The following is a 17467-nucleotide window of genomic DNA, read 5'->3' as shown; positions in this document are numbered from 1 at the left end:
ACCCATTGTGATGTGAGATTGAGTCCAAGGGGCGGAAATTGTTGATGTTGTGCCCGAGGGGCGAACTTCTATGTGTTTACTTTATCATAATTGTCCATCAATTACCTGTTTATTTTGCTTTCATTGGTTTACTGCTTACAAATTACCTATTTGATTGTTTCATTATAGAATACCCTGTGTATAAGTGTTTTCTTACTTTCAGTAATTATTTACCTTTATTACTCACTGAGTTAGAGTACTCACTTTACTCCATGCACCCTGTATGCATATTCAGGCGTAGCTGGTACCGCCCCGAGTGTTGATTCCTCCAGTTCCAGACGGTTTTTCGGAGACTACGAGGTAGTTGTTGACGTCCGCAACCCCATGTCTCTACTTCTCTATCACTTTCTATTTCCTTTCAAACACTTGTAGTAGTTTATAACTTTAGCAGACTAGTATTATGGTTTAGAGAAGCTCGTGACTTGTGACACCCCGATTAGGGCTGTGTCAGGTTGGACTTTCCGCATTATTATCGATATTTCCGCTATTTAGTATTGTTTAAATCATGTTTAGGCTATCTTTATGTTGATTAACTGCTTTAAAAGTTGAGTTGGGTTGAATTGGCTGGCCTTGTCTTCACGAGAGGCGCCATCACAACGGGGTTCAGGGTTAGGGTCGTGACATCAAAGAAGCTGAATCTTGCTGTTGATGTGCTCATATTTCTGCTCTTGCTGAAATCCTCACTCCCTTTTGCTTTGTTTTGATATCCAGGTACTCCTTGGACCATGAATGATCTGTGAAGTGCAAGCTTGTTTTTCATTTGAAATATGTAGTTAAAATGTGAAGATATAATGATAAATGTTGCCCTTTTAATTTTATTCACATGTTTATTTTAAGTTCATCTAGCCTCTTCATTAGTTTTAGCTCTCTTCTATGCGCTTCTTCTCATTTCTTTCACTGTTTCTGTATCTCATCTTTAAGTCTAGTTTAGGATCTCAGTCTATTATGATGGTTTGTGATTTGGCTAAGGGCCCTCATATTGAGTATTTAGAATACTTAAGCTTTCTGTAAGTATTGATCAAAGTCGGGTGATGAATATCTTTGTTAGTTTTGTTAGAATTTGTTTTAGTTCTGTGTTGATTCTCAGTTCAGTGTTGGTTTCATTTGGAAATCCAGGAATAACTATATAATATCACTAGCCCATTGTTTTGGTTGTTTGCTATGAGGGTCTGTTGAATAGTATGTTGATCATGTATATTTCTCTTCTCTTAAATTTTGAAGTCTAAATCCATTCACTTTCAAAAGTTTGTTCAATGTTCAATTATCAAGTCATGTTCAGATTATTTTTCAGAATTGCAATTATGGTCGAAGTGCCTACATGGTTGATCTTAACGCATTAGTAAATAGTTTAGGTTAGTTTAGATTAATATTGTATCCCTCATGACATATCAATAAATTGAAAAACTGCAGAATAAAGTATTCAGCATTTGTGGGTTTTTTTAAGAATTTGTGCAAATGGCTATTTAAATGTGGATTAAGCCTCATGGGTTATAATGCTGAATGGCCTTCTTTAGAAGCGTCCAAGCCTGTTAATGGCCCAAATGAGGCTGCCTGGTCCAAACCAGGCTCGTGTGACCCATGCCCTTTTGCTTTCGTTCCTGGATTCGTTTCCAAGGCCCAGTTACCCCTTCGTTTCCAGCAATCTTGATCATTTAAATTTTAACAGCTTAAGGGACTTGTTTGCAGGCCCAATTCTTTTTAAATAACTAGAGACTTTCCTTTATATGGCCATACCTATAGTCAATAGCCTTGCATTGAATTGCAAGATTAGTTTAAAAAAAATAAAAACCTATAGTGTGCTTTAAACGAAATGCAAGTCTTTTAAAATAAATCCGAGGTGTGCCATTCACAATTGAATCACCTAATTTATGGCCCTCACATTAATATTACAACTTAGATATTAAATAATCTTAAACACTCGTAGCTTGCTTTAGGCGCGACTTAGACTATTATTGTGATTATGTATACGTTCGCGTAACATAATTATGAATTTCGTTCTAAAAATAAATCGAGGGATGCATTCATGCAACTTCAACCAAACTTTCTTAATATTAATAAAGCGTGATTAATTGTGGACACATACGCGTGACATGATTTTTGATGCGCCAAACGAAATGTGTACACGTACGCGTGACTTAATTCCTTAATTACGAATAATCAAGCATTAAAAGCGGTAAAGGGATAAACGCACATAGGTTCTAAAAATAGGTAATTAGACAATCTAAGCCAAGTATAAATCGCTAAGCGACCGTGCTAGAACCACAAAACCCGGGAATGCCTAACACTTTCTCCCGGGTTAACAAAATTCCTTATCTAGAATTTCTGGTTCACAGACTTTTAAATAAAGTCAAATATTTCCTCGATTTGGGATTTTAAAAATAAACTGGTGACTTGGGACACCAAAAAATAAATTATTCCAAGTGGCGACTCTAAAAAATTTTAAATAAAATAATCTCATTTCGATTAATGTCACTTTAATTAGAAAAACTCTCTTATATCCCCTCTCGGGTGGTAAAAAAGGAGGTGTGATAGATGATATATTGAAGTTATAGCGGGATTGATTCTTGAAGTTGTAGCTGATTATGACCTTTGGATATGGCATGCATATTTTGGTATGCCCGGCACTATTAATGACATTAATGTTTTACAGTGATTACATATGTTTTTCAATCTTGCTAAAGGTATTATTCTTCCCGTCCATTATGTTATTCAAGGAAAAGTATGATGTGGGTTATTATTTAGGTGACAGTATATATCCAAAATGGTCTACCCTTGTGCAAACTCTTCGTGAGCCACGCTCGCCAAAGAAGAAATATTTCGTGATGAAACAAGAATCATGCCGAAATGATGTTGAACGTACATTTGGAGTTTTGCAAGCTCGCTCTGCAATTATTGCATGACCGTCACATTTTTGGAGAAAAGAAGTGCTACATGGTATAATAACTACATGTATTATACTGCACAACATGATAATCGAGGATGAGAGTGCTCTTAATGCACCATTCAAGATGCTTGGGAAGCTGCAACTCCAACAGTAGAAATAGTAGTAGATGAAAATCACTTATTTGTATAATTTTTAGGTCGACACAAAAAAAAAAAAGATTAAGGGCAAAGATGCTCATTTTGCACTTCGTAATGCATTAATAGATTATTTATGGGAGCATACTAGAGGTGAAAGTTGAATATTTAAGTAGTATTTAAACAAAATTTTAAACTACATGTAATATGTATTGAATTATCTTGTATTTCATTGATTTCACTTTTATTTGAATTATCTATTAATATGTATAATCTATAATATTTGCTTACAAAATTATATTATTTAATAATTTATGGTATAAAATAATTTTTTTTAAATGGTTATATAAGAAAGAAATATGAATTATATGGGATGAATTTGTAAAAAAGAAGAAAAAAATAGGATTTGTTTAATGAAAATAAGAAAATAAAATTTGAATAAAAGATAATAACATAATATAGAAGAGAGAAGAATATAAAAAAGAATATTTTTTTTTGGAGTAAAAAATGGACTAATGGTTGGAGTTAGTTTGCTCCATTTTGGAGTAAAGATTTGGAGTGAGGGGTAGGAAATGGCCTTAATAATACGTTGCAAGCTGTGGAATTAAACAGCCTCGTGCAGAAATATGGTAAGGCTATATATACTAGACCTAACATAATTTCATTATTCTCAAATATAATGGGAGTTTAGTGCATGGTCTGTCTTCTCAAGTACCGGTGAAGTAATAGCCCAACAGATCTACCGCAAGTATTTTAGTTTTGCAGTGTGTTTTATCAGTTGGTTTAGACAACTAATAAGAATCATTGTCTAAAGAATCACATAAGAAACCTTTTTTAGTTTTATTATACATTGGGGGGATGGGAGAGGAAATAGAGGAGCGATTATAAGGCCGGAGATTGAATTCTCACCAATAAAGTAAAAGTTTATGTAACCAACCAACTAGACTACTGTGATTTCCCCGACAAAAGAAACCAGTTACTTATGATTAGTGGTGGCAAAATAGTTAAAGAGAAAATAGTTAACCATCCATATTATCCAAAAGTGAGTTGGATAATGAATTTTTAAAAACGGATCAAATATGGATAAAAACCATATTATCCATTTAGAAAATGGATAACCAATGGGTAACCAATGGATAATCAATCAGTTTAACTTTTATATTTGTAAAGTCTCAAATTGGGGGTTCCTCAAGTTTGGCAAACTAGGAAATATCCCAAAAATGATCATATTCAAGAAGTCATGGATAATATGGTTACCCATATTATCCGCCAGTCAACCCGTTTTTTATCCGTATTAAATATGGGTCGGAACGGATAATTTATCCTTTTTTTTTTTTTATCCTTATTGACCCGAACCATATCCGAATCCGACCTGCCCGTTTGCCACTCCTACTTATGATATAATAGAGGACACTATGATGGTTTCCTTTCTAGGTACTGACTGATCCATTGGAGAAAGAGAAAGAAACATTTGAGTTACAACCAAGACTTCTGCTCATTAGTTAGAACTAGAAAGGTAAATACGTAGCGAACTATCGTCTGGTACTCTGATTTGGATGAAATTCAAAAATAGCCAGATTTATAAATAGTAGCTGAAAAATAGTCACAGTTTCAAAGGCAATCGAAATTTAGCCATTTTTCATGATAAGATAAATCTGAACAAAAACACTGTTCAAATCCGAAAAATATTCCAGCATAATATATTGGAGTTCCAGATGGTTTTCATACACAGGTGCTCCAATCTCCAGTATATTATGCTGGAACTTTCCGTGTTGGCTGTTGCAACAAAATAGTGGCTATTTTTCAATGACTTTGCAAATGCTGGCTATTTTTCAGGGAGAAATTCAAAAATAGCCAGATTTACAACTGGTCGTTCAAAAATAGCTCAGTTTTAAAAGTAATCGAAATTAGCCACTTTTCATGTAAAGATAAATCTGAGCGAAAACATTGTTCAAAACCCGAAAAATATACCAGTATATTATACTGGAGTTCCAGCATAAGTATGTTTGAACTCCAGCATATTATACTGGAGTTTCAGGATAAGTATGCTGGAACTCCAGCATAATATGATGGAGTTCCAGCATAAGTACACCAGAACTCCAACATAATATACTGGAGTTCCAGCAAGTATAATTGTCCAGTATAATACTAGAGTTTGGAGAACCGTTGCTCCAATCTCCAGTATATTATACTGGAGTCAGCAGGGTATACCGGTCCAGCATAATATGCTGGAGTTCATACACAGGTGCACCGAACACCAGTATATTATGCTGGACCGGTCTCTATTGCAGCAAAATAGTGGCTATTTTTCATTGACTTCGTAAAGCTAGCTATTTTTGAATGATCAGTCCGAAAGCTGACTATACTGTGCTATTTTTACTATATTTTTAATGACCAGTCCAAAAACTGACTAACTCGTGCTATTTTTACCTCTGATTTAAGCTGATCCAGATATCCTGGACTTAAATCAACTGGGCTGCAAACTGGCCCAGTCAAATGGAGGGGCAATACTTTTTTGTTTCATCAGGGGAGCAGTACAATGATCAAGAAATGCTTTGGACCCGAGATACTCACAATTTTTTTTATTTTTTTTTTGAGGGTTGGGTTGGGAGGGGGGGATCTACAAAATGTAACCACCACCAAAATAATGTACATCTTTTGTATATTAATATATAATATACATATTTTAAACATTATCATCGTGTATTTTTTTAATATTTGGCTAACTATTTTTATTATTTCTAGCCGATGGACCAATGTGTTAAAAGCCCAAATATTTATGTGCTTGTGAAAGTTCAGAAGACAACACGCAGACCATCTCACAATGGTTCTAGCATCATTTTCTTAGTTTGATGAGTATCACATCGACAAGGAACCTGTAGTTCCAAGGCATATCACATTCTATATATGGTCCATAGGACCCTTTTAACTTGCTATGAAGTATTTACGATCTGCTCTCTGTAATATTAAATCTTTTGCTTATTACCGTTGTGATTGGCTAGCTGACTTGATAAGGAATGAGCAGCAGTAGCAAATGAAAATTTAGAAGATAACACATGGGAGCTGCTAGAGAAAGCAATTAACCCATTTTATTCGCAATAAATAGCCTCAACTTTGTACTCGAATATAAGTCTAACGAATAAATAACACAATGTCTCATAGAACGGAATCCAAAGTAAAATTAAACATGTAAAATAGATAAGTAAGTTACTCACCAAAAGCTAAATGCAATCTACTTTGCCTTGTCATTCGAGATGGATAGCTTAGCCAAGTTTTCCCCAGTAGGGTTGAGCTCATCCCAGGCTTCGATCCAAGTGGCCATGGCTTCTGCTAGCTTTGTGAAATAGGGATCTATGTTGGAAAGTTTCTCCTTGACCTGTTTCGCGAGCTCGATGTAGCACTGCTGGACAGTTGTGCACTCTTTAGGAAGGGTTACAGCTTGGAAAAACGGGATGATCTCTTCTTGCCAATAGATGCCTTTGTACTCCTTTTTCAGGTTGACAAAAGGGTTGCTTGCTTTGCTATGCCAAATGTAGGGAAGACCAGTCTTGATTCCTAGGCCCAAATGGTCACATATCACCTACAATTTTGATGATTCTATGTCAGATTCCTTCATCCATTAGACATTAAAATGACACACTTTAGTAATTTCCACTTCAAACATTACAACTCTATGAGACATCCAAGGGACCGTAGATGAATAAGCGCTCTACTTTACGAAGATAAATAATGATAGAAAGATATATGCTATCAATACCTTGGTACACCAGCCAGCCCACATATCGTCGTAACGACCAATTGGCTGACCATCACCCATGAGCCCAAAGTACATTGCAGGTCCAATCAGCTCACGGTTGAATGCCAAATTCATTCCACACATGGGAAATAAAGTGCCTTTGGGAATGGTCATAACTGCATCTACATACCTGGTGACAAGTACAGAAATTGATACTAATTTCAAAAATGAAAAAAATAAAAAAATAAAAATCTCTGAGTAATGACCAAACAGATAAGCTTTACAAATACTACATCCCTTCATTCCCTTTGACTTGTCACATTTTGTCTTTTGCATGCCCCTTAAAAAAACATTAATTTAAAGGATAATTTGACTAAACTCCCTTATTTATTCTTTGATCTCAATTTATTTTTACCGTTGCTTTCACCACATTAATCTCTCTCGAACATTTATTAGAGTAAGGGTAAAGGTGGGAGAAAATATTAATTCTTTCTTAATTTAATAAAAAGACAAGTATTTTGGAACAACTATTAAAATAAACATGACAGCTAAATTGGAACAGAGGAAGTATAAAATTTGGATGCACTAATTATTTCTGGCAAGCAGCCAGACGCTACAACTATGAGTCTATGACTAATTAGATAAGCTCTACAACTTTTGTCTTATGGAAAGTGAACTTGCCTGGTGTTCCTTTCACGAGGCTTAACAAGTTGTGTGGGTGCATCATAATCAGGGATGTTGAGCCAAAGCCCATGAGAAACAGCTGTGGCAGCCCCTTCACGCATACTGAAAGGATATCCACGAACGAAATCTGCACCCTCTCTGTATGGATCATACAGAGTGTTGAAGAAATGCGGGGTAGATGGACAAAGAAGGTTCTTAATGTGCTGTTCGAGTGCATTGATATCTTTGCCAGATGGGTCTTTGGCTACCTGCACATCAGCGTCACTTCAGCATGTTTGCAAATAAATGCTATATCCCAAACATTAGCTACTGAACCTATAGATCATGGCATCGTAACAAGATAATCAAATAGAATCTTCACATTTAAGAGATATTAAATAATTGGGTTAATTAGTCAAAAAGGGTGACAAAATCGCCAATGTATGGCAATGTCCCTCGTTAGAGAAGCAACCATCAGATATCAAGGCCATTGAAATGGATTTCATCATCGACATGGCAGAAGTAGAGAATGCTACAAATTTGGTGGTGAAAATTCAGTCAAACCCCTTTAAACAACAGATCAACAAAAGCTATCACATTAAGGGCTTCAAATTCAGAAATAGAAGTATCATGATGGCTCAAACAGCAGTGAACAAATAAAACTCATACAAGATTGACCTTAATGAACGTAAAAGAAAAGGTGACGAATACCACAAGAAAATAAAGACATTAAAGATATGCACAAAAGCACCAAGATAAGCAAGCTGCCTCTTTTATCTGAAAAAACTACACCAAAAAAACGAATCCTAATGCAGCAAAATAGTAAGATCATATCTTAACTAGTATAACAGTATCTTGAATTCAGTCTCAGCCCAGTTAATTTCACATTAAACGTATAGATCAGCTAAAATCTTCCAACAAAGACCAGATAAAACTAAAACAAAAGAAGCACTTAATAGATCAATATCAACAAACAACAACACTTCAATTCCAAAACTAGCTCCGATCCGCTAAATGAATCCACTATACTTAAACATATATATACTAGTACTAAATAATGAAAAACGCTACATACATCAAAGGCTCTGCAAATATTATACTCCTATATAACAACAGATCCCCAAGATACACTTAATTGGACCTCAAATTTCTTGTCCAAATAAAAGCATATTCAATGTCATTCAGTTGGAGAGATCTATATAAATTACAAACCCTCTAAAAACTAGATCTTAAACCCCAAAAATTCATAAAGATCCAATTTTTTCAACACAAAATAGGGTACAAGAAGGGCAAAAGAGGAAATTAGCAGTATACTTACAAAGCAATCATCATCAATGGTGTAGATATACTTCTTCTTGGAAACCATGTAACCAAAGCAGCGACAAGCAGAGTCCTTAAAAGAGATGCAAGAAGCCTTAGGACCAAGAATCCTGTTAATATCATTCCTATTATAAAGCTCATAATCAAATCCTTCAGGGACATGAATGGTCTTAGAAGGGTCACCATCTTGTACAATGATTAAATGGTATGATTGAAAAAAGGGTCTCCACATCTCAAGGAAGTCAAGATTCCTGATTGTGGGTATCACTATATCAAGCTCATCTTTCAACAATGGTGTTGGGGTGGCCATGGCCTCTCAACCTGATGAATTTGAGAGAGTTGTGAGGTTTTTTGGAGCTGAGTAACGGAAATTGGGGAGCTGTGTTCTATTTATATAGAGAGATCAACTGTCCAAAAGACAAGTTGTTAATTGTGACTAGATTCCTGTGTACTGATGTTTCGGGGAAGTTTATGAATGTACTTACTATTACTAATTTGAGATTAAAAAAAAAAGGCGTTTTGTTTTATGGAATTTATTTATTTACCTTTTTAATAAGGAGAAAAAAATTTGAATGAGATCTTGATGGAGATTAAAAAGTAGGAAGTATATTAATATGTGTCTTAATTTAAGTTGCATTAAAGATTGGAACTTTCTCCAAAATTTTAATATTTTATTTATCAACAGAGAAATTTTAATTTCATTACTTTAACATAATTTGATATGGTAAATATTTGTCAGTACAATGTACAAGTGAACCCTTTTTCCGAATCTTTTATTTTCTAACCTCGTCTAGTCGAAAAGTTACTACGTAATAAAGTTTCAAAGCAATTAACTTGAAACTGTTAAAAAAGAATACTGGAGTTTCAATTTCAAACGGAACTCCGAGTCCTGACCTACTCCCTCCTTTGTGGGGTTACCTTTCTCCTAATATTCACACACCCACCTTCATCTGGAAAAATTTAATAAGACAAATCAGAGTTGAAAATTATTAAAGATGTAAAATATAATTAAAGGGCAAAGCTCCATTTGTTCCTAAAGTTGTTCTCCTGGTATACAAATAACGAATCTATTTTTTTGTCCGTTCCGAAAAAATAACTCCTTTTTAAATTTGGAAACAATTTAGCTTAAAGTTTTAATTTTACTTTTAATGATAAGCTTTTATAACCACACAAATACTCGAACTCCATTTTGACTTGTTAAGGACCACAAATTTAAAAAGTATTCATTTTTTTTAAATTTCATACTCTATCAAACAGATTCACATAAATTGAAAGTAGTAAATAAGACTAATAGGTCAAACTTACCATTTTCAACACAAACCGAAAGATGGATCAAGAAAGAAAGGTAGAAGTTAGACTAGGTCATATTTCGCTTTAGACGTTTTATTGAATTTCCTTTTCAGCTTCTGAGTTCGGACGACTTGCAAGACTGAGAATTGTTATGTTTACCGCTTTATCTATATCTATATATATATGGAGAAATTCAAAAATAGTGAGATTTACAAGTGATCATTAAAAAATAATCACAGTTTTAAAAGTAACTAAAATTTAGCCACTTTTTATGTAAAGATAAATCTGAACGAAAATACTGTTCAAAAGCCGAAAAATATTCCAGCATAATATACTGGAGTATCAGCATAAGTATAACATAAGTATATTGGAATTCCAGCATATTATAATGGAGTTCCAGCATAAGTATACTGGAACTCCAGCATAATATACTGGAGTTCCAGTATAATATACCGGTCCAGCATAATATGCCGGAAGTTCATACACAGATGCACCAATCTTCAGTATATTATGCTGGACCGGTCCCTGTTGCAGCAAAATAGTGGCTATTTTTCAATGACTTTACAAATGTTGGCTATTTTTGAATGACCAGTTCGAAAACTGGCTAGCTCGTGCTATATATATATTGCGGCTCCGCTCACAGATTTGCTGAAGAAGGATTACTCCTGGGAATGGACTGATTTGTGTCAAGGAGCATTCGAGGGTCTCAAATCAGCAATTACGGAGGAGTCTGTCTTGGCTTTACCTGACTTTTCTAAAGTCTTTGAGGTCCACACGGATGCATCTGATTTTGCTATTGGTGGCGTTCTAATGCAAGAGGGCCATTCAATAGCCTTCGTGAGCAGAAAATTGAACGATGCTGAACGTCGTTATACCGTCCAAGAAAAAGAGATGACGGCAGTGGTTCATTGCCTTAGAACCTGGCGTCACTATTTTTTGGGAGCTTATTTTATTGTCAAAACGGATAACGTGGCGACAAGTTATTTCCAGTCCCAAAAGAAGTTGTCACCTAAACAAGCCTGGTGGCAGGATTTCTTGGCGGAGTTTGATTATTCCTTGGAATATAAACCGGGGAAAGCCAATGTTGTTGCCGACGGATTGAGTCGGAAGGCAGTGCTGGCACCATTTGTTAGCACAACCACCAATGATATTCTTGGTGCAGTCAAGCAAGGGATGCAACATGATCTGGTAGCGAAGCAACTTCTTGACTTGGCCAACCAAGGCAAGACAAAGAAGTTTTGGGTTGAAAATGGGCTTCTTTACACTACCGATAGGCATATCTTTGTGCCTAGTTGGGGAAATCTTAGGCGCACCTTTATCAAAGAGGGACACGACACTGTTTGGGCAGGACATCCAGGCCAAAAGCACACCTTGCGCTATTAGAGTCATCATATTATTGGCCGCATATGAGGGATGATATTGACGTTTACGTCCGAACATGTCTGGTGTGCCAACAAGACAAGGTTGAACACAAGGTTCCGGGAGGCTTGCTTGAGCCATTACTAATGGCAGAGAAACCATGGGATAGCGTCACAATGGACTTCATTACGTGCTTGCCAAACTAAGAAGGCTTTGGCACCATTATGGTGGCGGTTGATCGATTCTCAAAGTATGCAACCTTTACTGCCACCACCTTAATTGTAAAGCCAAGGAAGCAGCACACGTGTTCCTAAGGGACGTAGTAAAACATTGGGGCATCCCAAAACACATCATAAGCGACTGTGATCCCCGGTTCACCGGTGCCTTTTGGAGGGAGTTGTTCAACTTGTTGGGATTGGAGTTACACTTCTCCACTAGTTTTCACCTACAAACAGATGGCCAAACGGAGAGGATCAATGCGCTCTTGGAGCTTTATTTGGGCAATATGTTAGTGCTAATCAAAAAGATTGGGCCAAGCTACTGGACATTGCCCAGTTTTCATACAACTTACAGCGTAGCGAGTCAACCGGGAGAAGCCCTTTCGAACTTGCAATGGGATAACAACCTAACACTCCCCAGTCTTTGCCCGTGGATGCAGAGTTAAGAAACCCAGGGGCGTTTTGTATGGCGAAAGCTTGGGAGGAGCAAGCGGACATGGCAAGGTCGTATCTAGATAAAGCTGCCCGAAAAATGAAAAAGAACGTTGATCAGAAGAGGCGTCAGGTGAACTACAGAATTGGGGATAAGGTGATGGTGAAACTCAATCCCCAACAGTTCAAATCATTGAGGGGCGTCAATCAAAGCCTGATTCGGCGCTATGAGGGGCCATTCGAAATCACTGCCAAGGTTGGCAAGATTTCTTTTAAACTGGACATGCCTCATCATTTGAAGATTTACCCCGTCTTCCATACTAGCCGACTCAAGCCATACTATGAAGACAAGGTTGACACAGAGCAGGGGCAATCCAGTCGTGCCCAAATTTTCATTACCCCTTCAACCATTGACAAGAAAGTTGAGGCAATTATTGACCATCAACTGGTTCGAGGCAAAGGTTGGGGCAATTCAAGTGCCCAATTCCTCGTTCATTGGAAGGGACAATCACCCGAGGAGGCATCATGGGAAAAGTACGAGGATCTATGGCAGTTCAAAGATCAAGTCCATGATTACTTGAACCTTTGTGGTTCCGCGGTCGTCGCCATTTCAAGTGAGGGAGAGTGTGCTGACCCGCTAAATTCGTTAATGATTTTCCTGCCTAAGGGGCCACAAACCGAGTCAAACCTGGCTGCCAAAGGCTAGGGAATCTCTGCACATGGAAAACACGGTCCCACGGCCCGCCAGGACAATCATTGCAGCCACTCTCTGCCAATAAAGACAAGTGCTGCACAGCTGGGTAAGGCCACAATCTGTCAGCACAATCATAAGAGTCAATCTGTGCCAGTAGGAATTAGTGCCCAGCAGCTGGACGGGGCCACAGGCAGAAAATCTGCCAACATAATGATGGAAGTCACTTAGTGTAGTGCCTCACAACTGGAAGGGTCCACTACCATCAATTCCCATCAGTAGGCATTTTTGTGTATAAATAGATATGCTCAGGCCTTGTTAGAAGGCAAATCTCATATACTTAGCTTGTACTTCTTTTTGTATATCAAGTAAATCAGAAAATTGGCCTTGGCCTCCAAACTCTTGTGTGCCTTTTACTTCATTATCTTTCCAGCCTTGTGTATTGCGCATTTTCCATTCCTTGAGCACGAATTTGTGCTTAATTTGGGTTAGGACTGAAGCTAGCAGCAGCATAAAGGCTGTCTAGTTATCCGCACGTAGCTTATTGGAGTTAAGCCCGTGACAAATTGGTATCATATATATATATATATATATATATATATATATATATATATTATAAAGCATGAATAAAATATTAGTTTATAAAAATAACCTTTTAATATTAAGCATAATAACTCATAGTAGAAAGACATAATTGAAATTCTAGACATTAGCCTTGTAATCCTATTAGTTTTAGAACATAATACACATTAATTAGGAATCCTACACGATTACCTTTAGGAATCCTATTAGTATAATTATTTTTGGGCATAAATATATAATACTACATATTGTAAACCTAATACCTTTAGGAACACGTTAGATTTCCTATTAGTACAATTATTTTCGGGATATGATCATATTTTTAGCTATGTAATCCTAGTACTTTTAGGATATACTTCTTAAAAAATTCTTATTACTAATTTAATTTAAAAATGTATTATACTGTCCAAATCTATCTAGAAACATAAGAGCCTATATATTATTATAAAAGCACAAATAAAATATTTATAAACCAAAATAGCTCTAAAATATTAAACAGAAGAACTCATAGGAAAATGACATAATTATTAACTTTTTTTTAGACTACAATAACTTCTACGTTAGTTTTTTTAATATTTAAGATTTAAAATTAATACAATCTTGTCTATTGAATTCTATTAAAAATATATAGGAAGGTTTAATAAAATTAATTTTATAAGAATCTTCCATATTGGTAATACATTACCATTCTATAATATCCAATACCAAGAAAAAATAAAAGTAATAATAAACAGACTGCATAAAGCGTTGAAGTTGAGAAAACAATTCTCACGATAATATATTATTATATTATACTCTCTCCGTTTCAATTTATGTGAACCTATTTCCTTTTTAGTCCGTGCCAAAAAGAATTACCTCTTTCCTTATTTGGAAACAATTTACCTTTACAGAATGATTTATAGCCACACAAAATATATGTGCTTCATTTTACACCATAAGATCAAAAGTCTTCTCTCTTTTCTTAAACTCCGTGCCCAGTCAAATGGGTTCACATAAATTGAAACGGAGGGAGTATTATATTTGAACTACTTTCCTACTCAAATAATATTTTATTATTATTATTATTAATTTTTTGTGTAATATTAAAAAATATACTCAATTATTAAAGAACAACTAAATTTCTTTTAAGAATATAAATATGTGAGAAAGAGAAAAAAATGTTGATTAGAGTCAATAATATGTGAGAAAGAGAAAAAAATGTTGATTAGAGTCAATACCACTAATGATTTTCCAAACATAAAGATCTAAAAGTGGAATGTCAGATCTATCTTTTTACTCTTTGAAAATAAAATTTATAGTGGATAAAACTTACGGTTAAATATTCAAACATGAGATGAACTAATATTAAGAATCTAAATCAACAAAAAAACAAATTATTTTTTATGTTTGTCACGACCCTAAAACCGACTCGGTCGTGATGGCGCCTATCGTAAAATTAGGCCAGCCGACACAAATCCCAAATCATATCATTATTCCTTCAAAGTCATTTTTAAGCCATTAATTAACAAAATCTCATAATATAAGTCTCAATAACCAGTACCGAAGAAAATAACACAAGCCTAACATCGGGGTGTCACAAGTCACGAGCAACTACAAGATCTATCTAAGTACAAGAAAGGCTATCATAGTCCGAAAAGTAAAATACTAAGAATAGTCCGAGTAAGGTAAGAAGGAGAAGTACAGGGCTGCGAACGCCAATCAGCTACCTTGCCAACTCCGAAGACTTGCTGGAAGGAAGATTAGTGCTCACTATCACGACCTGCAACTCCTGGATCTGCGCACAAGGTGCAGGGAGTAATGTGAGTACGTAAACTCAGTAAGTAATAAAATTAAATGAAAGCTGAGCAGTAATAAAGTAGATAATTCCACGTCATAACACTACAGCAAATACAATACATTTCCCAAAATAGTACATAACTCAATTATCTCGTAAAACAAACTCAGTTTCAGTAAAACCTTTCTTTTAAAACATCTTTCAATAGTTTCAAATAAGTGATGAAACAGTGAGTAAAAATAATAAAAGTGGAAACAGTCCCTCGGGCAAGACCTGTACCATAAATCGCCCCTCGGGCAAAATATCAACAGAACTAGCCCCTCGGACTACCTCATAATCACTCGTAATCAGCCCCTGGGGCAACAACATGAATCAACAACAGCCTCTCGGGCAACATCACATCACTCACACTGGGTACCGGCGCTCACTAGGGGGTGTTCAGACTCCGGAGAGGCTCCTACAGCCCAAGCGCTATAACAAATCATCTCGTGGCATAATAAATCAGGCCCTCGGCCTCTCATATATCACAATTAGTACAAGATGCTGCAGCGTGCAGCCCGATTCCATGATATCCTCACAACACAGGCCATCGACCTCACTCAGTCAGAAATCTCTCAAGCCACTCGGGCTAACAATAAAAAAAATAGGGTACTCAACCCAAAATATCATTTATAGTGTAAAACCGGAGTAGATAAGACTGAGTTATAAAATCGGTAAAATACAACATGACTGAGTACATATATTAAGTCAAAACAGTGAGGAATAGTAGTAAAAAGCCCCTAAGGGTCCAAACAGTTGACATGAGTCCCAAATATGGCATTCAGCCCAAAACATAGTAATACTTTCCAAATCACAATAGTATCAAATAGTTTTCAATCAAATATGCGACTTAATAGTCGTACGAGACGGACCAAGTCACAATTACCAACATTACATGGCCCCACGCTCGTCATCTAGCGTGTGCGTCATCTCAAAGTAGTGAAACGATGTGAAATCCGGGGTTTCATACTCTCAGGACAACATTTACAATCATTACTTACCTCAAACCGGTCAAAACTCTAACCCGCGATGTCCTTGCCTCTAGAATCGGCCTCCAAATGCTCCGAATTTAACTAAAATCAGTTTATAATCATCAATATAAAGTAAAGGAACAAAGCCCAAGCGAAAATAATCAAATTAACTCAATAATCCCGAAATTGGCTCAAACCCGGCCTCCGGGCCCGCGTCTCGGAATTCGATAAAAATCACAAAATCGGAAAACCCATTCGCTCATAAATCTACCCATATCAAATTCACCAAAATCTCACATCAAATGGCCATCCAAATCCAAAATTAACTCTCCAAATTTTCTTCCATTTTCCCCAATTTTCACCCCATATTCCCAAATTAAATGATAGGAATCAAGACATAATCATGGGATTTAACCAAATTTGAGTGAAGAAAACTTACCCCAATCAATCCTCTGAAAATCCCCTCCAAAATCGCCTTCTCCCAATCTTTTTAATGAATTTTGAAATTATGGACCAAAACCCTCATTTTTGAACTTAAACATTCTGCCCAAGCATTTCTTTCTTTGCGAACACAACCGTCATCTCGCGTTTGCATAGACAAACTCCGACCGCCTCTCCATTTTGCTCTTCGCGAATGCGATACCTACTTTTTGAACACGATGCTTTGTCGGATCGAACCTTCACGAACGCGACCCTCACCTCGCGAACGCATCGACCAAAGATCTGGGGTCCCCAATTGCCTCACTCCTCTTCGCGAACGCGCCACCACTCATGCGTTTTCAATGCACACTCTGCCTCAGAGAACACTCTTCGTGAACGCGAGGCCCAGCTCGCGAACGCAAAGAACAAACCTTCTGCAACAAAATACCAGCAAAATCTGCTAACTTCTAAAGTCAAAAATTGATCTATTAACCACCCGAAACTCACCCGAGGCCCTCGGAACCTCAACCAAACATGCTAACACATCCCATAAAATCATTCAAATTTATTTCAAACTTCTGAACATTCAAAACAACATCAAAATATTAAATCACAATCGAATTCAAGCCTAAGGATTTCAAACTTCCGAATTCCACAAACGATACAAATAATGCCTCCAAATCTTCAACGTGTGAACAATGAAAGCCAACTCTAGATCATGAACAAGGTAGTTCTTCTCCTGGGGTTTCAACTGACGAGAAGCATAAGCAATCACTCTACCATCTTACATCAACACACACCCAATACCAACTCTCGAAACATCGCAGTACACTGTATATGAACTTGAAGCTGATGGCAAGACTAACACTGGAGCCATGGTCAAGGCAGTCTTAAGCTTCTGAAAGCTCGCATCAC

The 17467-nt window shown here is 36.5% G+C and overlaps 1 protein-coding gene across 1 annotated transcript; it reads right to left on the bottom strand.

Annotated features, from left to right (window-relative positions):
- Positions 1–6121: 6121 nt before the first annotated feature.
- Positions 6122–9237, bottom strand: LOC104248900 (probable UDP-arabinopyranose mutase 2). Its single transcript, XM_009805249.2, has 4 exons — positions 8775–9237; positions 7475–7725; positions 6815–6983; positions 6122–6637 (listed from the first exon to the last, which is right to left on the bottom strand). The coding sequence occupies exons 1-4, from the start codon at positions 9084–9086 to the stop codon at positions 6290–6292; spliced, it is 1080 nt and encodes a 359-aa protein (XP_009803551.1). The 5' UTR covers positions 9087–9237; the 3' UTR covers positions 6122–6289.
- Positions 9238–17467: the final 8230 nt, after the last annotated feature.

Source organism: Nicotiana sylvestris, chromosome 11, assembly GCF_000393655.2.
Source record: "Nicotiana sylvestris chromosome 11, ASM39365v2, whole genome shotgun sequence".
Taxonomy (NCBI): Eukaryota; Viridiplantae; Streptophyta; class Magnoliopsida; order Solanales; family Solanaceae; genus Nicotiana; species Nicotiana sylvestris.
This window is presented reverse-complemented; position numbering and strand designations above follow the sequence as displayed.